This window comes from Podarcis erhardii (assembly GCF_964252035.2).
Source record: "Podarcis erhardii genome assembly, chromosome: 2".
NCBI classification, from domain to species: domain Eukaryota; kingdom Metazoa; phylum Chordata; class Lepidosauria; order Squamata; family Lacertidae; genus Podarcis; species Podarcis erhardii.
The window spans coordinates 118,092,048-118,113,310 of record NC_138498.1 but is presented as its reverse complement, the minus strand read 5'-3'; the positions used below and the strand labels follow the sequence as shown (position 1 = coordinate 118,113,310).

Sequence of the window (21,263 nt, the reverse complement as noted above, 5' to 3'; positions counted from 1 at the left end):
AATCTGGTTTAATCTTCAGAAATGACAGCTGAAAGGATCCCAGGCCAAAGCTATGAAGGTGCAGCAAACAAAGGAGCCCTGACTAACCTTAATTTCCTTTGGTGAAGCTGGTGAGGTTTTCTCATGACAGCCCTGCGAAAGCAATGTGGAAAACTACAGGGCTCAAGTGCCAGCCAGCTTTAAACCTATGTGAAAGCATTTATAAACCACTTAATTTCTTATTCTGGTTTTTTTTTTAATCTCTTAAACGGTGCACAATATAAAATCAATAAACCACAGCATTAATAACACAACACAAATGGTGTGAAAGCATATGAAAACAAGGAAAAATTCAGGGAATTCCTCTCTTCTTTTTAAGAATCTGTGCCTAACCACCTTCCCTGGAAGGAGTTAAAACCAATAAGAAGCTCTGGTTGCCAGAGAGGACTGAAAAGGGGACTGTAAATAGTGCAAAGTCCCTTCCGGTTCTCCTTCCTTCACCCCCTCCTCCTCCCCACCCTCTACTCTATGCCCGGGATCATCTACCTTTTGAAATTTTGCACCTTCAGCTCTTGAGTTAATGTGATGCTGTCTTAAGAAGTCTTTGCAGCAGATCTCAAGTGCAGGTAATTTTTCAAAAAAATAATATTATTATTTTTAAAGGCTTGGGTGGGGGTGGGAGTGCCCTGTTCATTCTTGCGGGTGGGGAGGAGGAGAAAGAAAAGAAATTAGGACCCCACCCTCAACTCAGGCGGTTCCCCTCTGGCGGATTTCTGAAAGGCGTTTTGGTGTTAAAAACTTAGCAAGGCGAGAGAAAGCACAACTGGAATGACTGCAATGGGTCCTAGCAAGGAGACATAAGGGGGAAAATATAGATACACATACGGGGAGGGGGCTTTTGTTGCACTAAGGGGGTGGGAGACCCTATACCTTCCTAGATCAAGGGTGATGAGGAGAAATTTAAAAGCAGTTTATAGCAAGGGTATAACCACAGACTTCAAGATCCCTAGCTGCATTCAAACTAAACATCTAAAGCACATTTTCTCCACCCCCATCCCTGAAACCTTGGAATAGTAGTTTGTTAAGAGTACTGAGAAATGTAATTCTATGGGGGGGTGTTAAACTACAGTTCCCAGGATTATTTGTGGTTGTGTGTGTGTGCTTTAAATGTTCCAGAGGTCTGTTCTTAACCTGAAACTGTTCTTAACCTGAAACACCACTTTAGCTAATGGGGCCTCCTGCTGCCGCCGTGCCGCCGGAGCCTGATTTCTGTTCTCATCCTGAAGCAAAGTTCTTAACCTAAAGCACTATTTCTGAGCATTCATCCCAATTCATTTCCAATTTAAAGAGCATTCATTTGAAGGTTAGATGATGTTGCATCAAAGCGGGAAGCGGGTTCAGCTGTAATTTTGCAACCTGAATTTACCAGTACAGTGGTACCTCGGGTTAGATACACTTCAGGTTACAGACTCCGCTAACCCAGAAATAGTACCTCGGGTTAAGAACTTTGCTTCAGGATGAGAACAGAAATCGCACGGCTGTGGCATGGTGGCAGCGGGAGGCCCCATTAGCTAAAGTGGTGCTTCAGGTTAAGAACAGTTTCAGGTTAAGAATGGACTTCCGGAACGAATTAAGTACTTAACCCGAGGTTCCGCTGTATGTGATTAGAAGCCACCTGCAAAGTTCCTTGGTGCTGTTTCAGAGCTGTGGAAAGGGAACTGACAGGTAATCCTGGTACCGATTTCTGAGGATTGCCCCCCCCCCCCACCGCATGGACTTCCACTGTGCGGCTTAAGTTTTATCACCTTTTTTGCCAGCGAAACCAATGCTGGGTTGCCAGGTCATGTGACCGAGCTGAACAAGTTTATGATCAGAGTAAGTTCCCCAGAGTAAGTCCCTCAGATTGCCCTGTTTCTTCTGGGTCTACGCTGGCATGAGCCCCGACTAAGATGGGATGGGAGACTTATGTCTGGCTGAGCCAGAAATCCGCTGGAGCCTCAGCTGCTCAGCCCAGCAGGATCTGAGCACAGGATTGTGCCCTGATTCAATAAAATTCTGTTCACAAGATCAGAAGCACTAGAATGAAAGTTGAAAGCTTAGGTAATAAATGTTGGAAATGTAAAGAAAAAGAAGGAATATTTCATCACGTGTGGTGGGAATGTAAAAAGGTGAAAAACTTATGGGAAATGATTTATAATGAGATGAAAAAAATGTTGAAGTATACATTTATTAAGAAACCAGAAGCATTTTTACTTGGCATTGTAGGAGATGATATAAATAGAAAGGATTGTAAATTGTTTTTATATGCAATGAAGGCAGCAAGAATACTATTGACACAAAACTGGAAGCAAGAAGAATTACCAACGAAAAAGGAATGGAGGATGAAACTGATGGACTATGCAGAATTAGATAAACTAACAGGAAGGATTCAAAACCTGCAGGATTCAAAACCAGAGATTCTCAGAGTAAATTTACTCTGGAGTAAATTTACGGACTATTTGAAAAGTAATTGTGATGAACAGATTACGCTAGTAGGTTTGCAAGAAGTTTTGTAAGGTGAATTATTAGAAATATTGCAAAAAAAAAAGATAATGAGAAGAATTATTAGTTAAAGATATCTAATGGTAATATGAAATTAAGAAATGCATAATAAGTGATAAGTACAGAAATCATCAGAGGTGTTGACGGAAGTCTCAAAAAAATTGTATGAGAAGTGCTGTTGTATGAATGTTAATTAATATGTTAAAAATCAATAAAAATGTATAAATAAAAAGAAAGTTGAAAGCTTATTTTCTTTCCCTTTCCGACAGGAGTAGGAGGAAATCCTTCAAATTTCCGGAAAAAGATGTGTAGTACAAAGAGCCCTTCAGGCTGTTTGGAGTAGTCCTTTGGCGACATCCCCTACGCACTGAAAACGCGTGGCAGAATATATTTCTGTGGCATTTGCAGAAAACAGTTGGCATGCACTGAAATCCTGCAGGAGGCGGAATTATTTGCTCTCTCCTTGCCCTGCGGTCCGAGGCTGCGCTGGAGCAAAGGGGCCGGATCCCGAGGTGAAAATGGAGGGGCAGGAATTGGAGACGGGATCGGGAAGAGCAGGACAACCCCCTAGCATCCTTCAAGCGGGGACCCTCACGCAGAGTCCCAGAGAGGTGGCACCTCCTCAACGCATGAAAGAGGAGCCGGAAGAGGGCCTGTCGTCTCAGCGCTGGGAAGCCCAGTGGCAAGAGTTCCTCAAGGCCCTGCAATGCCCTCAGCCTGGATGGGGGAGCCCGCTTCTTCTTCCCCATCCTGCGCCAGCAGGCCGCACAACAGCTCCTCTGCTCCCTGGCAGCTTGGAAGGGCGGCTTCAGAGCTTCAGGCATTTCTCCTACCAGGAAGCCGCAGGCCCACGGGAGACATACAGTCGGCTGCGGGAGCTATGCTACCAGTGGCTGAAGCCGGAGAGGCACACCAAGGAGCAGATCTTGGAGCTGGTCATCCTGGAGCAGTTCCTGGCTGTCCTTCCCCAGGAAATCCGGAGCCGGGTGATGGAACAAGGCCCAGAGACCTGTATCCAGGCTGTGACTCTGGCAGAGAGCTTACTGCCCAGACGGGAAGAAGGAGAGCAGCACAGAAAACAGGTGAGCCCCTTCCGGCGATGGGATGTCCCCGTTAGTGTCCGCTTTCTGCATGAAAAGCAGGTGTTCTAGTGCCGAGCTATGGCCCTTCTTGTGTTTGTTTTAATTTATTTAATCAATTTTTCGATACAAACATCAACCGCAAAAGACACATACCGTATTTTTTGCTCTATAAGATGCATCTGACCATAAGATGCACCTAGTTTTTAGAGGAGGAAAACAAGAGTAAAAAAAATCTGAATCAAATGTTGTACTAAACTACAGTGGGACCTCTGGTTACGTACTTACCGTAATTCGTTCCGGAGGTCCGTTCTTAACCTGAAACTGTTCTTGAGCTGAAGCACCACTTTAGCTAATGGGGCCTCCTGCTGCCGCCGCACCGCCAGAGCACGATTTCTGTTCTCATCCTGAAGCAAAGTTCTTAACTACCTGACTTTTAGAAGACATCGGAAGGCAGCCCTCTTTAGGGAAGTTTTTAATGTTTGATGTTTTATCGTGTTTTTAATATTCTGTAGGGAGCCGACTGTAGGGAGCCGACTGGGAAAATCCAGTCAGATGGGCAGGAAATTATTATTATTATTATTATTATTATTATTATTATTATTAATTTGTACCCCCGCCCATGTGGCTGGGTTTCCCCAGCCACTCTGGGCGGCTTCCAACAAAGATTAAAACATTTAAAATAAATTAAAATGTCACACATTAAAAACTTCCCTAAACAGGGCTGCTTTCTGAAGTCTTCTAAATGTCAGGTAGTTCTTTATCTCTTTGACATCTGATGGGAGGGCGTTCCACAGGGAGGTTGCCACTACCGAGAAGGCCCTCTGCCTGTTTCCCTGTAGCTTTGCTTTTCGCAATGAGGGAACTGCCAGAAGGCCCTCAGCGCTGGACATCAGCGTCCGGGCAGAACAATGGTAATATAATATAAGTAATAAATAATAATATAAGTAATAAATTGTTGTTGTTGTTGTTGTTGTGATACCTCAACTAAAACTTTCACTATTGTTTCCAGGGGACAGAGAATCTGATCCAGGAAGTGGCTGCGAATATCCCAGTGGTAGATGACGCAGTGCTGGAAAACACCCAGAGGCCGGTGTGCAGAGAGGTCAAGCAAGAGGTCAAGGAGGATGTCAGCTCGCTTGGTAAGTGTAAGCAGCCCATGGATTTTAGTTGCGGCTGTGGGGTGTTCGGTGGTGCTCTGTCTCCTGCTTGTGGGTTTCCCGTGGGGGCATCTGGGTGGCCACTGTGAGAACAGAATGCTGGACTAGAGGGGTTATTGGCCTGATCCAGCAGGCTCTTCTGAAGCTCTTAAAAGTAAAGGGACCCCTGACCATTAGGTCCAGTCGTGGCCGACTCTGGGGTTGCGGCGCTCATCTCGCTTTACTGGCTGAGGGAGCCTGCGTACAGCTTCCAGGTCATGTGGCCAGCATGACTAAGCCGCTTCTGGCGAACCAGAGCAGCGCACGGAAACGGCGTTTACCTTCCCTGCCGGAGTGGTACCTATTTATCTACTTGCACTTGGACGTGCTTTTGAACTGCTAGGTTGGCAGGAGCAGGGAGCAAGCAACAGGAGATCACCCCGTCATGGGGATTCGAACCGCCAACCTTGTGATCGGCAAGCCATAGGCTCTGTGGTTTAACCCACAGCGCACCCGCATCCACAGTGCCGCTCTTAACAACTAATAAATCAGGACAATGTTTGGACAGTCCATTATAAATCCACTACTAAGGCACTCACCTACCTCACAGAATTGTTGTAAAGATAAAATAGGGAGGAAAAGAACCATATACAGTTCTGAAGGTCCGTTCTTAACCTGAAACTGTTCTTAACCTGAGGTACCACTTTAGCTAATGCGGCCTCCCGCTGCCACTGCTGTGCAATTTCTGTTCTCATCCTGAAGCAAAGTTCTTAACCCGAGGTACTATTTCTGGGTTAGCGGAGTCTGTAACCTGAAGCGTCTGTAACCTGAAACATCTGTAACCCGAGGTACCACTGTATGCCACCTTGAGCTCCTTGGAGGAAAAGATGGAATATGAATGCAATCAATCAATCATATTATTTATTGAATTCATACACTGCCCTATACCCGGAGGTCTCAGGGCGGTTCATGAAAAAGATGACAATATATAAAATAAAAATAAAAGCAATAACCCAATAATACATACAGGTGAAACTCGAAAAATTAGAATATTGTGGAAAAGTTCATTTTTGCACTGAGGCAGTAATTGATGCAAAAGGGGCCCAAACCAAGTACTGAGTGCATGTGCATGCTTCTACTTCTCAGAGGTCCAATATTGCTCTATTTGCAATCCTTGTTTTGCTGATTTCATTTAATATTCTAATTTTCTGAGATTGTTAAATCGGGGTTTTCATCAGCTGTACGCCATAAACATCACAATTATAACAAATAAAGGCTTGACATATCTCGCTTTGCATGTCATGAGTCTATCTCATATATTAGTTTCACCTTTTAAGTTGCATTACTGAAATAAATGAACTTTTCCACAATATTCTAATTTTCTGAGTTTCACCTGTACACACACACCCAAAGAGCCACATTTTAAAAGGGTATAGGATATTGATCAGGTCAACCAAAGGCCTGGTTAAAAAGGAATGTTTTTGCCTGCTGCCTAAAGCTTTATAATGAACTCTCCCCTGGGGGAAAGCATTCCACAGACACGGAGCCACTGCAGAGAAGGCCATGTTCTCATGTTGCCACCCTCCGGACCTCTCAAGAAGGTGGCACACGAAGGAAGGCCTCAGATCTCAGGGTCTGGGTAGGTTCATATGGAAAGAGGCAGTCCTTGGGGTATTGCAGTTCTGATCCATTTAAAGCTTTTTAGGTCAAAACCAGCACTTTGAATTGGGCCCGGAAACTAATTGGTAGCCAGTGTAGTCGGACCAGGATCAGTGTAATATCCTCAAAGCGTCTTGCTCCGGTGAGCCACCTGGCCGTAAACTAATCCGCCTTGTCTCTTGATTTCAGGAGCTGACGAATGGCCTGGTAAAGATGAGAGGGAGCCACATGGAGTGTTGATGGAAGTTACTGATCATAAGGCAGTGGAAGAATACGATGGGAACGTGGATGGGCCAGAGTGGGAGCAAGGGAGCGAAGTGGAGGAATGGCCGAACAAATCCATTACTTATGAAGGCGGCCACTTCCACGAAATCACAGTGCATCAGAGAATCCACAGCAGGAAAAGGAGGAACAAGTGCGACGTGTGTGGGAAGGTGTTCAGAGACGAAGCTTACCTTAATAAGCACCAGAGAACCCACACCGGGGAGAAACCCTATGAGTGCTCAGACTGTGGAAAGAGCTTCCGTTGGAGTTCAGACTTCTACAGGCACCAGAGAACCCACACGGGAGAAAAACCATACAAATGTTCTGATTGTGGGAAAAGTTTTCGCCGGAGCTCCAACCTCCATAGGCACCGGAGAACCCACACGGGGGAGAAATCATACGAATGTTCAGAGTGTGGGAAAAGTTTCCGATGCAGCTCAGGCCTGATTAGCCACAGGCGAACCCATTCCGGGGAGAAACCCTACGAATGTTCAGACTGTGGGAAAAGCTTCCGGCTGAGTTCAACCCTTCTCAGCCACAAGAGAACCCACACCGGAGAGAAACCCTATGAGTGCCCTGATTGCGAGAAATGCTTCCGTCGGAGCTCGCATCTTAATACCCACAAGAGAATCCACACGGGGCAGAAACCCTATAAATGCTCAGATTGTTCCAAAACCTTTTCGGACCGATCCAACCTTCTCAGCCACCTGAGAATCCACACCGGGCAAAAGCCGTACACGTGCTCGGATTGTACCAAGACGTTTTCCAATAAATCTAACCTTCTCAGCCATCAGAGAATCCACTCAGGAGAGAAGCCGTATGAATGCTTAGACTGCGGGAAAAGTTTCAGCGTGTGCCAGTACCTGACCAGGCACCAGAGGAGACACACGACAGAGAAGCTGCACGAGTGTGTGGATTGTGGGAAGAGGTTCAGTCAGAGCCAGTATCTTATCCGCCATCAAAAGCATTCACACAGGAGGACAATGGGAGTTTGCACCGTAATAGACATACAGTGAACTTTACAGGAGATGGGAACATTATCAATACTTGAATTGTCGGAAGAGATTGAACCTCAACACAAATCTTAATAAACACCAGAGATTCTACACAGAACTGGAAATCCTATAAATCTGTGTCACAGGGGAGTCTTCTTTTCATGCAACTCATATTCCTAATAGAGAATTCCCCGCCTTCCAGATCTCTACGTACAGCTAGTTAGAGAGAAAGATAAGCTTCTAAACACATAGCGCAGGGCTGTTGTCCACATGGTTAGTGTTTCATGGTTAGTGTTTCATGTAGCCCATTTGCCCCACTGGATACTGGAAAATCAGCCCTAGAAAGAATAGGTAGCTAGGCTCACCTTTTGGCAGTTGAAGCCTTAAAGCAGGGATGAGGAACCTGAGGTCCTTCATCTGCCGCTGGGCTCCCATCTCCCATCATGGTCCACCGGCCAGGAGTTGCAGTCCATCAACATCTGGAGGGCTTCTGGATCCCATCCTTGCCTTACAGCAGGCATGTCCAACTCCTAAGAGACTGCGATCTACTCCCACTATTAAAAAGTTGTTGAGCTTTTGGGGGCAGGGTGGGATCACACAATCGACCAGGGACGCCCCACGGTCGACCAGTAGATCTCGACTGACCGGTTGGATGAATATTTTTCCTTGTTTGTGTTTGTGGTTGTGGTTGTTGTTGTTTGTTTTATTTTTATTTTTGTTGAAAATTTAATAAAATATTATTTTTAAAAAAGGGATGTCAATAATTACGTCCTATCTGCCATTTCCCTCACAGAGCAGCAGGGCTGGCCCACCCATGAGGCAAGGTAAGCTGATTGCTTCAGACAGCAGGATCCACGGGGGCAGCTGATCCAGCCTCCATCATGCACTGCTACCTCGGTGACCGCGATGGCTGAGGCACACTCCTTGGAGGACAAATCTTCCGCCTCCTTGGCAGCCGTCTGTGGCGATCACACAGGGCCCCCGGACGTTTGACGGTCTATTGACCCTGTGCCACTACTGTAATTGCTTTCTTCTCTGCCACCAACCCGTTTCTCCTCGCGGGGACACACGGAATCCAGTCAGTTGTTAACGTTAACAAATAATCAAGTTTATTTTTAGGCATGAACAAGCTTATGGTTTCAGTTAATTTTTCTTGTCAGTTTCTTAATCTTAGTTCCATAACTGTCCTATGCTTTCCTAACAACTGATTGTCCCAACTATCTATCTGACTCCACCTAACAATTCCTCTCATTCTCTCACCACACAACTCGACCAACCCAGACTTATAACCTCCCTCCTCCTCCTTCAACTCCCAACACTCCACTGACTTTCACACAACTCCCACTCTCACTCTAACTCCTCCTATCAGTTTCTACTTGCCAATCACATCACACTCATTTTTACCCTTTCCCTATGACCCACCTAGGAGGCACATGTCACACCGTCCCACAGTGCTGCCTCTACTGTGGCCTCTTGGAATAGGAGGCGCTGCTAGACTCCTCCCTAGGGCGGAAATGGCTGGGGGACCTCCTGGGATCTGCACCCACCTAGTGTGATTCATAGTGCCCCCCCCCCCGAATAGCCTTTGATTCCCATTTCAACCATAAGGAAAGGTCGATTTGATTCCGCTCTTGTTCCTGATGGAGATCGCCCCTCGCCCCTTCTTCCCTGGCAGCAAGAGGAGAAACCATTTTGTAGTTCACCTCAGGCGCCAAAATGTCTTTAGCTTGCCCTGCAGAGCTGCAATTTGCAGAGTGGTTCAAGAGTCAGTCACCCTCCTCAGGCAACTCAGAGAACTGGAGCTTAGTGAGGGGAGTAGGGGTTCTCCAACAACTCTCTGCCTCCTTCACTGCAGCTCCCAGGAGTTTTCCAGGGAAAGCCACGGATGTTTAAAGTGGTATCGGCGTGCTCTGAATGTAAGCACAGATTGGGGTCACACACAGAGACATTTCAAGGCTCCATTCAAGGTTGGAGACGAAACCTGAGATGGGCCATCTGTGGTCCTTGTTCTCATTCGGCCCTCAGAGATAGGGTGGCAGAGAGAGCATGAGATAGTTCGTGCGGGAGCTTCAAAGAACTCTGCCCCAAAACCATCTGATTTATAGCTACCTAGCCTGTTCACCTACATGCCTTGCTCAGCGAGCTATGTGCAGATTATTTATCAGCTAGCCACCTCTTCCCATGCCGCAGGTTCTCCAAACAATGTCTAACATCAAAAAAAGGTCATTCTCACTTCCTTCCAACAGATTAAAGGCTGTTCAAGAGATAGAGGGGGGAAGCAAACAGAGCCAGGAAGGAATGACCCTGCTAGATCAACTAACACCTCAAAATATAATTGTCTTCCGGATAGATAGCCCATTAACCAAATGCATCAGGTCTATGAGCATTTTGTCTTTCATCCAGGCTGGTGCACATTTTGTGAAAGGAAGCTCTCTCTCCCAGGCTGCACTATCCTTGGAAGATGAACGTGTGGCCTTTCAAATAGTGCTGGACTCCAACTCCCATCATCCCTGGCCATTGGCCATACTGGTTGGGGCTGATAGGAGTTGGAGTCCAACCAAACCAGTGGAAAACCATAGGTTTTCCCCTCCCTGTAATGCCTGGAATGTTTAATTTTGTGTCAACCATGTACAACCACGATCCCTTACTTGAATAAATACGCTCTTGTGTAGTTTGAAGTGCTGGGGGAAATTCCGGGTGGAATAGTCCATTTGGGAACAGGACAAAGGCCTGCATCTTTAAAGAAATCTGCCTCATAATTCCTATACAATACTCAAAAGGAGTTTATTCTGCGGTAATCCAGAACTCATCTGGAGTCAGTCTTTTGGCTACCACACTTTTAAGGAGGATGAAGACAAATTGGAAGAAGCTCAGAAGACAATGAGGATGCTTGAGGGATTTGGAAACAAGCTCTGTGAGGAAAAGACAGGGATAGCATCTCCCCTATATATGTGAAGAGGGCAAATACTTGTGCCACATCTGCAACATACATTTAAAGCGCTATCATATCACACTAACTATCATGGCTTCCCCCAAAGAATCCTGGCAAGTGGTGTTTGTTCGGTGTGTCGAGAATTGTTAGGAAAACCCTCATTTCTGTGAGGGAAATAGGGATTTCTCTCACACACAAGATGGCTCCCAAATGGCCACCTATTCTCCCAGTGACCAGAGCGAGCAAGATGGTAGCCTCATGCGCCGCCTCAGACTATACTAGCAGCCACCGATTTCTTTTTCATTCACAGCCATCCACAATTTGGCGGCCATCACCACAGCTTGTGTCAGCAAATGCCATTTTTTAAATTGTGCAAGTCTTCCTTTCGCCTGCTCTGAATCACCCGCTGTTCAGCTTCGGCCTTGGGGTCCAAGCTGATGAGGGAGAAAAACCTCTCCCTAGCCATTTTCTCTCTGCCAGTAGTGGCGGCTGGTGCTCATTAGGGCTACATTTGCACCATATATTTAAAATACTATAATACCCAATGCTTTCTTTCTGGGGTGATGCAGGGGTACGCACACCCCTAAACATTTTGTGAATCTAACGGGAGAAGAAACTAAAATAATAAAAATTAGTTTCTTCTCCAGTGCGGCGAATCATCAGTTCCATTGCTACCCCCGATGGCAGCCTCATTTCTTGTCACGAGGGAAGCGAGCGTTTAATGTGTGAAGTAGGAGTTGGAATCTAGCACGGTGATTGGTCAGTTTCATTGTTACCACCTCTGCCGGCGGCTTCCTTTCCTATCCCGGTCATTTTCTTGAGTCAAAATGAGAGTACTCCAAAACATTTTTTTGGGGGGGGAAGCACCGATAATAGCCCTTGAAAAAAAAATTAAACGTAAAGAGTGAATGGGCAACTTATGAAGAGCTGCTAACAGAAGAACAATCGGAAGCCATAGAAGCCGTCTCAGACATTCAGGTTCCAAATAATGTTCACAAACTGGAGCACTCACTTCCGGCTTTGCGGCATTCAGGAGCCAAAACGTCCAACTCGCAAGGTGTTCAAGAACCAAGGTTCAAGAACCAACTGTACTGAGCTACGTGGACCATTGGTCTGACTCAGAATTAGCCAGCTTCCCATGTCCAAATTTCAACATGTCTTGCTTATCTTAAAACTTAATTTTACCCCTTGATAAATTCCTTGTTAACTTTTCATCTTGTGCTTTTAAAAAATATTGTGTATATTATGTAAACTGCATAGAGGTTTTTTGTTGATTAAATTTTGTTAAATAAAACGTTTTCTTAAAAAACAAAACAAAAACCCAGCTCCCCTTAATCATTTTGTTTGCCCTCTTCCTTAAGTGTTTCCAACTCCATAATATATTTGTTTAAGTTTGGAAACAGACACCCCCATTTGCATGAAAAACAGCAGGGGGAAGTTCACAGCCCAGCAGGAGGTCTCAGCTTTAATCTCTGGCATCTCCAGGCAGCTGCCAGTCAGTGTGGGCAATACTGAGCTAGATGGAACAAGGGTCTGAATCGGCATAAGGAAGCTTCCAGTGTCCCCAATCTCCTCCTTTTTCTCCAGTATCCTCATAAAGTGACATCACTGCAATCTGCATTTCCCTGCCTCACCCGGATTGGCTGCCCCTTGTCAGGGGAGCAGGACCACCCACAGCATGGTGATGTCAGCAAAGCATCTCTGGGAAAATGCCACTGGCAGAGCAAGAACGCAAAGTTGGTTAACAGCCGCCCCAGCTGCTTTCAGGGTCCACTTCTGATTCCAGCCTGATCGCCATCGCCTCTTGTTTTAGAAGGCTGACCTTAAACGATGCGACAGGTGGAGTTACAAAAACACCCTACAAATTGCATGTATGTGCCATGCTTGGGCAAGAGCTCCACTAATCCTGAAAAAATGGGATAAAACAAATGTCGGTATATAGAAAGCACAGTCCCCATTTTGTGATTTCACGTAGCCAAATCCAATTGGCTATGTGACATGAAAACATCAAACTACCTAAAGGTGACCCCCGGCTGCCTCAGAAAGAAGCTCTTGTGTGTCTTATTTGTGTGTTTTTGGTATCAAAATGGTAAAGGACAGTGATGTGTGTGTGCGCACGTGTATAAGAAATAAGCAAGCGGGGAGTGTCATGAAACTTCCTCTCCCCACAAAAGGAATTTTTAATGAGCAAAAATTTAAGTGTGGTCCTCATATTGGGGAATCAAGCAGTTTGGGTTTGGGTCAGAATGCTGCAAAACACACATGACCCAAGGTACTGATGCACAGGTTAGGGCTCTTGATAAAGAAGGCCTGCACACAAAACAACCATCTATTTATTACCATGAAATAACATACAGTAATGCATGAAAAACCCATTTATTTATTTTTTGCACCGGCGGTTGGATTCTGTAGCTGCTTCCCCGCCTGCAGTTGCTCTTGCAGCTAGGTCTCTCCTCCGCACCCAAAATCCCATGACCCAGAGTGCCTTAGCACAATATATGCTCTGATCCCTTGCACGAATGTGTCGCTGGGTTCCATTGATATCGGTAGGGCGGAAGGCAGGGAGGCCGACAGTAGGCGGCGCCAGAGAGCCAGCGACGGGCACAGCCAACTAACGCTGGCCTTGATCCCCTCTTACAGAGTTCTACAAGGGCCACACTGAGACCAAGCAGGAAGAAGCCGACAGACAGCGCCACCCCTTAGATTGGATGCAAGTGGGAAGGCAGGTCAAGGATGGAGGTTGGTGGGATGGTGCCCCATTTGCCCTAAAAACAGACCGGGGGTCCACTGACTGCGACGAGAAACCTGGTCAGGTTCACCTTGGCGTTACTGCCTGCGCTACTCAGCGAAGTACAGGAACAGGCCTGTGTGGAAATGTTATGGCTTCTTTCCTAGCTGGGCAGGAATTTCCTCCCCCATGCATAATACAATTAAACTGGTTACAGTGGTACCTCTGGTTACGTACTGAATTCGTTCCGGAGGTCCGTTCTTAACCTGATACCGTTCTTAACCTGAAGTACCACTTTAGCTAATGGGGCCTCCTGCTGCCGCCGCACCACCAGAGCATGATTTCTGTTCCCATCCTGAAGCAAAGTTCTTAACCCGAGGTACTATTTCTGGGTTAGCAGAGTCTGTAACCTGAAGCGTCTGTAACCTGAAGCGTCTGTAACCCGAGGTAAAGCTAAAGTGACCCCTGACCATTGGGTCCAGTCGTGGCTGACTCTGGGGTTGCAGCGCTCATCTCGCTTTACTGGCTGAGGGAGCCGGCGTACAGCTTCCGGGTCATGTGGCCAGCAGGACTAAACCGCTTCTGGCGAAACAGAGCAGCGCACGGAAACGCCGTTTACCTTCCCACCGAAGCACCACTTTAGCTAATGGGGCCTTGCGCCGCCACCGCGCAATTTCTCTTCTCATCCTGAAGCAAACTTCTTAACCCAAGGTACTATTTCTGGGTCTGTAAGCTGAAGCGCCTGTAACCCGAGGTACCACTGTACTAAATTTTTCTGCTTCACGCACACCTCTAAAAACAGGCTCCACATTGTTTTTATAAAAGTCTGGTTTAAGCAACTGCATAGTACGTTCCTAAGATTCCCTCTCTCTTTTTTTTGCATGGGATCTTTGCTGCTCAACTATGTCAGACCGGGGAGTAAAGCCGTTTCTATTCCCCATTCAGCAGGAAGCACTCCCCACACCCCCTCCAAAAGAACCCTTAACGCCAGAACATTTTAGGCTTGCAGAGCCTCCCGGTCTTTGTGGGTTCTTTTATGGACCACGAGGTGCGCGCTGCAGGTGAAGCACCTCCCGCAGACGAGGCACATGTACGGCTTCTCCCCCGTGTGGATCCTCTGGTGCTGCATGAGGTGTGCGCTCTGGCTGAAGCTCTTCCCGCAGGTGCCGCACTTGTAGGGCTTCTCGCCCGTGTGGGTCCGCTCGTGCTTCACCACGTCCGAGCTGGTGGTGAAGCTTTTCCCGCACAGCGAGCACTTGTAGGGCTTCTCGCCCGTGTGGGTCCTCTTGTGCTTGACGAGGTCGGAGCTGGAGCGGAAGCTCTTTCCACAGATGAGGCACTTGCAGGGCTTCTCGCCCGTGTGGGTCCTCTCGTGCTGCGTGAGGATCATGCTCTGGCTGAAGCTCTTGCCGCAGTAGGAGCATTTGTACGGCCTCTCGCCCGTGTGGCTCCTCTGGTGCTTCACCAGGCCCGAGTTGGACGCGAAGCTCTCCCCGCACGTCAAGCAGGTGTAGGGCCTCTCGCCCGTGTGGGTCCGCTCGTGCTGGATGAGGTTCGAGCTACGCTTGAAGCTCTTCTCGCAGAGGGAGCAGCTGAACGGCTTCTCCTCCGTGTGGGTCTTCTTGTGGTTGACGAAGTTCGAGCTGGTGCTGAAGCGCTTCCCGCAGTCGGGGCACTGGTAAGGCCTCTCGCCCGTGTGGGTCCTCTGGTGCGTCATGAGGTGGGCGTTGGAGCAGAAGCTCTTGCCGCACAGGAAGCACTTGTAGGGCTTCTCCTTCGTGTGGAAGCGCTCGTGGACGATCAGGTAGGAGCGCTGGTTGAAGCGCTTCTCGCACACCGAGCACTGGTAGGGCTTCTCGCCCGTGTGGATCCGCTCGTGCTTCACCAGGTCCGAGCTCTGGTGGAAGCTGCGCCCGCAGTCGGAGCACTTGTAGGGCTTCTCCCCCGAGTGGTTCCTCTTCTGGTGGCTGATGAGGCTTGAGATGCTGCAGAAGCTCTTTCCGCATTCGGTGCAGATGTAGGAGGTCCCTTCGACCGAGCCGCCTTCGTCCAAGACGGGGAGGAGGCTTGGCGGGCCTTCCGGGAGATGGCTGATCTCGCAGATGCCTTCCATGTCGTGAAAGCCAGAAAGGCCATCGGGCGCTTCCAGCAAGGGCCCACACGCTTCCATGAGGTCGGGGGTTTTCGTCTCGGTGGCCTCCTCTTTGCTGTCACTCATTTGTTCTCCGGCGGCGGGAATTTTCTTTGAAAGATATGTTTTTCAGGCTAAAAAAGGAAAACGAGAGTGAGAAGCGACCTAAACAGGACTCATTCTCTGTGCCACAGGTGAGTTTGACCATGGGTCCCTCTATAACAACAACAACAACAACAACAATAATAATAATAATAATTTATTATTTATACCCCGTTTCCCCAGCCACTCTGGGCGGCTTCCAACAAAACACTAAAATACAATAACCTATTAAACATTAAAAGCTTCCCTAAACAGGGCTGCCTTTAGATGTCTTCTAAAAGTTTGGTAGTTATTTTTCTGTTTGACATCTGGTGGAAGGGCGTTCCACAGGGCGGGTGCCACTACCGAGAAGGCCCTCTGCCTGGTTCCCTGTAACTTGGCTTCTTGCAGCGAGGGAACCGCCAGAAGGCCCTTGGCGCTGGACCTCAGTGTCCGGGCAGAGCGATGCGGGTGGAGACGCTCCTTCAGGTATACTGGACTGAGGCCTCTAACTCAGTATTTCCCACACTGACTGGCAGTGGCTCTCCTGCAGGGGTCAGATTAAGACCTTTAAAGGCCCCCAAAGAGATCTAATTCAAAATAGAAACAATAGAATAAACAATAATACAGTGGTACCCCAGGTTACAGACGCTTCAGGTTACAGACTCCGCTAACCCAGAAATAGTACCTTGGATTAAGAACTTTGCTTCAGGATGAGAACAGAAATCGCGTGGTGGTGGCAGCAGGAGGCCCCATTAGCTAAAGTGGTACCTCAGATTAAGAAAAGTTTCAGGTTAAGAACGGACCTCCAGAATGAATTAAGTTCTTAACCAGAGGTACCACTGTAAACCGCAAAATAAAATTGTATTTTCCAAAATGAAACGAAACAATGGGGAAAATGGAGAACAATGTTTATTTTCGTATACTTCCACTTTGTTTAAATATTTTTTAAAAATCCCCTACTTTTTCTAGTTGCAAAGTTTTTGATCAGATCCTCCAAACTAGTCTTACATAACACATCTGCTTCTATACTTAAGGGTAGAGAAAAGGCATCCAGCCTGCCTTGTTGCCTAGCTGTGCAGTTGGGACTTTTAATACACTTCAACTGAGAAAATGGAACACTCAGCTGAGCAATTTGGGATCATTAATGCTAAAAATCCGACAATGTGAAATTTCTGTGAAGGCCTCCTTCCCTTGATGCCCTGAGCACAGCCTTATTTTGCTTAATGGTTAATCCAGCCCTGTTCCCCTGGGTTCCAGGCAGGGAACATTCTCAGTCCTACCTCAAGATGTTAGGGATCGTGGAGCTTCACCAGAGCTATGGCCATTTTCCTTTTCCAGGAGCAAAGACCATGTACTACCTTCCTGTGCATCGGCCTGCAGCTCACCCCCACCCCCAAAACCAACCCAATTCCTGCGCTTTTGAGGTAGCAAACCCTATTTGACCTGGATAGATCCCAGGAATGACCGGTAAAGGTAAAGGGACCCCTGACCATTAGGTCCAGTCGTGACAGACTCTGGGATTGCGGCACTCATCTCGCTTTACTGGCCGAGGGAACCGGCGTACAGCTTCCGGGTCACGTGGCCAGCATGACTAAGCCGCTTCTGGCCAACCAGAGCAGCGCACCGAAACGCCGTTTACCTTTCCGCCGGAGTGGTATCTATTTATCTACTTGCACTTTGATGTGCTTTTGAACTGCTAGGTTGGCAGGAGCAGGGACCAAGCAATGGGAGCTCACCCCGTTGCGGGGATTTGAACTGCCGACCTTCTGATCCGCAAGTTCCAGGCTCTGTGGTTTAACCCACAGCGCCACCCGCGTCCCAACAGAATGACCGTTAGCCCACATTAATTCACCCAGACACAAAAGATGCTCTTTTGAATATGCAACACTTGACATTGCAATGACCTCCGGAGCAAAGGATAAGTTATGAAAGGGACACAGGAAGTCGCTCCCCAAGGCTGCCTCATACACACTAATCTGCAAGCTTCTCCCAAGGGGCCCTTTAAAACCAGGGCTGACTCAAGTTTGTGGGGGAAATTAATAATAATAATAATAATAATAATAATAATAATAATAATAATAATTTATTATTATTTCTTTATTTATACCCTGCCCATTTAACTGGGCTTCCCCAGCCACTCTGGGCAGCTCCCCTAAAAATATTTAAAACACGATAAAACATCAAACATTAAAAACTTCCCTAAACAAGGCTGCCTTCAGATGTCTTCTGAAAGTCAGAGAGTTGCTTATTTCCTTGACATCTGATGGGAGGGCATTCCACAGGGCAGGCGCCACCACCGAGAAGGCCCTCTGCCTGGTTCCTGGAAACACCGTAGCTCAGGGCCGGAGCGTCTGCCTTATCCCGGGTGCGATTCCCGGTGCCTCTGGGCAAGAACGGGAAAAGCTGCTGCCCCAAACCCTGGAGAGCCTCTGCCAGTCAGTGTTGATTTTCCGACGCGGAATAAGGCAGCTTCCGGTTTTGTTCCCGTGTCAGGGATGTGCCGCCTTGTAACAGAGTTCTGGAGTGTTGGCCCATCCGGCTGAGAACTGTCTGCGCTGATTGGCAGAAGCTCTATGGGGGTTTCAGGAAGAGAAGTATTATAGCTATTATTTAATTAATTAAATCCACATCTTGCCCTTTGTCTGAGGACCACAGGGTGACTGGAGAGGCCATTGAGGCTCGAACCTAGGAGCTTCTGCTTGCCTTGTACAGAGAAACAGGAAGCTGTCATGTACCAGAGCTAGACCGCGGACTGTCTTGCCAGAGTGGTGCCTGCTCTGGTTATCTCCTGCTTGGACTACTGCAATGCGCTCTACGTGGGGCTACCTTTGAAGGTGACCCGGAAACTACAACTAATCCAGAATGCAGCAGCTAGACTGGTGACTGGGGGCGGCCGCCGAGACCACATAACACCTTGAAAGACCTACATTGGCTCCCAGTACGTTTCCGAGCACAATTCATAGTGTTGGTGTTGACCTTGAAAGCCCTAAACGGCCTTGGCCCAGTATACCTGAAGGAGTGTCTCCACCTCCATTGTTCTGCCAGGAACGCTGAGGTCCAGTGCCAAGGGCCTTCTGGCGGTTCCCTCACTGCGAGAAGCAAAGCTACAGGGAACCAGGCAGAGGGCCTTCTCGGTAGTGGCACCCACCCTGTGGAATGCCCTCCTATCAGATGTGAAAGTGATAAACAACTACCTGACATTCAGAAGACATCTGAAGGCAGCCCTGTTCAGGGAAGTTTTTAATGTGTGACCTTTTAGTGTATTTTTGGTCCCTGTGGAAGCCGCCCAGAGTGGCTGGGGAACCCCAGCCAGATGGGCGGGGTACAAATAATAAATTATTATTATTATTCACTGAGCTCAGTATTGTCTACACTGACTGGCAGCCGCTCTCTGGGATTTCATTGCCAGCGGAGATGGCAAGGATTTTGGACCTTCTGCATGCAGGACAGCTACTCTGCCACTGAGGTCTGGCCGTTCCCTGGGGCGTTTCTCAGATCGACCTGCATTTAAAAGGAGGAGGAAGAGGGTAGTTAGGAGGGGTTGCCAACTTTTCCAACACAGCCTGCAGCTGTGCCTTTGGAGAGCATGCCGATCTGCAGGCGTCTTTGTCCCTGTGTGGCAAAAAAGCTCCACACCTGCTTTTTTCTTGCACATCCACGTTTCTGCATATCCAACCACTGTCCAAGAGCAAAACCAGGCTTTCGCACCCTGCATTGGCAACCTTAAAAAGGCCCCCTTTGCCATAATCCTGGATTATGAAGGTTTCTCTTTTCCCACCTCTGTTATTTTCTCCTACCCATAGGGAACCTATGTAAGGACTCTATATGGGCTCTTGGATACCCCATAAGGGCATATTTTTTATTTACAACTCCACCTCCTCCCCTGTTCCAGACAGAGATCTAAATATTTGCGATCCAGCTTTTCCAGCCCCCCAAGACGGGGAGGGGAGTTTCCTATTGTCCCCCCTCGCTGCACTACCTCGCCTTTTGTCTCTCCTCCTCCCCCACTGGAAAAAAAGAGAAAAGAGAAGGAAGACTAAGCAAGATTTTAAGGGAAGCAACTTTCCTACCTCCGCAAGCCCTCCGGGCGCACCGCCGCCTGCAAGAGCGCAGCGCGCAGCAAGACGCGCGCAAAAGAAGCGGCTCTGCAAAACAGCTCCTGCAAGCGCCGATTTGCAAATGGGTTTTGCTGGAGCAATTGAAAAGGAGACAGAGAGAGAGAGGAAGGAACAGGAAGTGGCCGTCGCCGTTTATCGTCCCCTTTTGCAAAAAAAAAAAAAAAAAGAGAGACGCGAAAACAGAGTCTCTCTAGCAATCGTGAATTTGGGGCGACTCCTTGCAAAGGCGCGGAGGGAGAGAAAATAAATAAATTCCAAATTATCCGTGAAACTGCAAGGAAGTTTCTGGTGAAGAATTCTGGACAGCTCCCAAGCTTGCTGGCTTTTGGGGGCGGAGGGGGGTGATGTTTGGGGTGAGCCTAACAAAGGAAGATGCCATATGCAGAGTCAGAAAATTGGTCCATTTAGCGCAGTGTTGTCTACACTGACTGGCAGCGGCTGTCCAGGGTTCCAGGCAAGGCGCCTCTCCCAATCCTCTTTAAAAAAAAAAATATTAATACTATTCAGATATATACATTTCACTGATTTTACAATCGTTTTGACATTTTAAATCTTGACTTCCTTCCCCCCCTTTCTGTGGTTCCTTACATTTATTTTTATTTTAAATATCTTCTGCATATTCAAATTAACTTAACTTATTTGTTTATCTCCTTTAAATATATACAAGTGGTACCTCGGGTTACATACGCTTCAGGTTACAGATGCTTCAGGTTACAGACTCCGCTAACCCAGAAATAGTACCTCGGGTTAAGAACTTTGCTTCAGGATGAGAACAGAAATTGTGCTCCGGCGGTGCAGCGGCAGCGGGAGGCCCCATTAGCTAAAGTGGTGCTTCAGGTTAAGAACAGTTTCAGGTTAAGAACGGACCTCCAGAACGAATTAAGTACATAACCAGAGGTACCACTGTACAGTACTCTTAATGTAGCTGCAGGTTATTACAATAATCCTGCCAGTGTTTTTATCTGTTTACAATTTATCTGTAAATATTCAATAAACCATTTCCATTCTTTTATAAAAGTTTGTTTTCTTGATTTCTTATTCTTCCGGTAAGTTTCGCCGTTTCCATAAGTTTTTGTATTCCTTTTTCCTTTGCTGGGATTTCTTTCCATTTTGTGGAAAGTAATATTCTTGCCGCTGTAGTCACATAAATGAATAAATTGCTATACAGTGGTATCTCAGGTTAAGTACTTAATTTGTTCCGGAGGTCCGTTCTTAACCTGAAACTGGTCTTAACCTGAAGCACCACTTTAGCTAATGGGGCCTCCTGCTGCCACTGCGCCACCAGAGCACGATTTCTGTTCTCATCCTGAAGCAAAGTTCTTAACCTGAAGCACGATTTCTGGGTTAGCGGAGTCTGTAACCTGAAGCGTATGTAACCCGAGGTACCACTGTACAATTTAGGTAGTTCTGTTTCTATGATTCCCAAGAGCGTCTCTCTCATCCTACCAAGAGAATGTTACTGGGGACTCAAAGGGGAAGGCAAAGGGGCAACTTGGGAAACGTTTGTGATAGAACATAGGGTGGCATTCACCTACTATATGCATTTAAAACACGATGATTACTATTATAAACAGTAATGCCTCCCCTCCCCTGCAAAAAAAAAATAAAAATCTA

At 47.3% G+C, this 21,263-nt stretch overlaps 3 protein-coding genes across 4 annotated transcripts in view; 1 reads left to right on the top strand and 2 right to left on the bottom strand.

Annotated features, from left to right (window-relative positions):
- The first annotated feature begins 140 nt into the window (after positions 1-140).
- On the top strand, positions 141-8,319 carry LOC309336772 (uncharacterized protein). Its single transcript, XM_081853077.1, has 4 exons — positions 141-605; positions 2,790-3,602; positions 4,612-4,741; positions 6,587-8,319. Exons 2-4 carry the CDS (start codon positions 3,039-3,041, stop codon positions 7,675-7,677), a joined length of 1,785 nt encoding a protein of 594 aa, XP_081709203.1. The 5' UTR covers positions 141-605; positions 2,790-3,038; the 3' UTR covers positions 7,678-8,319.
- Positions 5,468-19,734, bottom strand: LOC309337030 (uncharacterized protein). 2 transcript variants are annotated; one of them, XR_014154094.1, is made up of 3 exons: positions 19,602-19,734; positions 14,066-15,581; positions 5,468-5,565 (listed from the first exon to the last, which is right to left on the bottom strand). XR_014154094.1 is itself a non-coding variant. In XM_081853669.1 (2 exons), the coding sequence occupies exon 2, from the start codon at positions 15,532-15,534 to the stop codon at positions 14,314-14,316; it is 1,221 nt and encodes a 406-aa protein (XP_081709795.1). In that variant the 5' UTR covers positions 15,535-15,581; positions 19,602-19,734; the 3' UTR covers positions 14,045-14,313. The 2 variants fall into 2 exon arrangements, 1 of the variants encoding a protein (XP_081709795.1); XM_081853669.1 differs by lacking the exon at positions 5,468-5,565 and having other exon boundaries at positions 14,045-15,581.
- The window catches only part of LOC309336608 (uncharacterized protein), a 135,820-nt gene continuing 127,505 nt past the window's right edge, over positions 12,949-21,263 (bottom strand). Inside the window, exon 6 of the transcript XR_014154055.1 lies at positions 12,949-13,742. The gene's annotated coding sequence lies outside the window, so the exon portion shown is untranslated. The remainder of the gene's footprint in view (positions 13,743-21,263) is intronic.

Coding starts and splice junctions, on each gene's coding strand:
- LOC309336772 (XM_081853077.1), top strand. CDS start 3,039: ATGGAGGGGCAGGAATTGGAGACGGGATCGGGAAGAGCAGGACAACCC. Junction 3,603..4,611: donor GAGAGCAGCACAGAAAACAG/GTGAGCCCCTTC, acceptor TATTGTTTCCAG/GGGACAGAGAATCTGATCCA. Junction 4,742..6,586: donor GGAGGATGTCAGCTCGCTTG/GTAAGTGTAAGC, acceptor TCTTGATTTCAG/GAGCTGACGAATGGCCTGGT.
- LOC309337030 (XM_081853669.1), bottom strand. CDS start 15,534: ATGAGTGACAGCAAAGAGGAGGCCACCGAGACGAAAACCCCCGACCTC.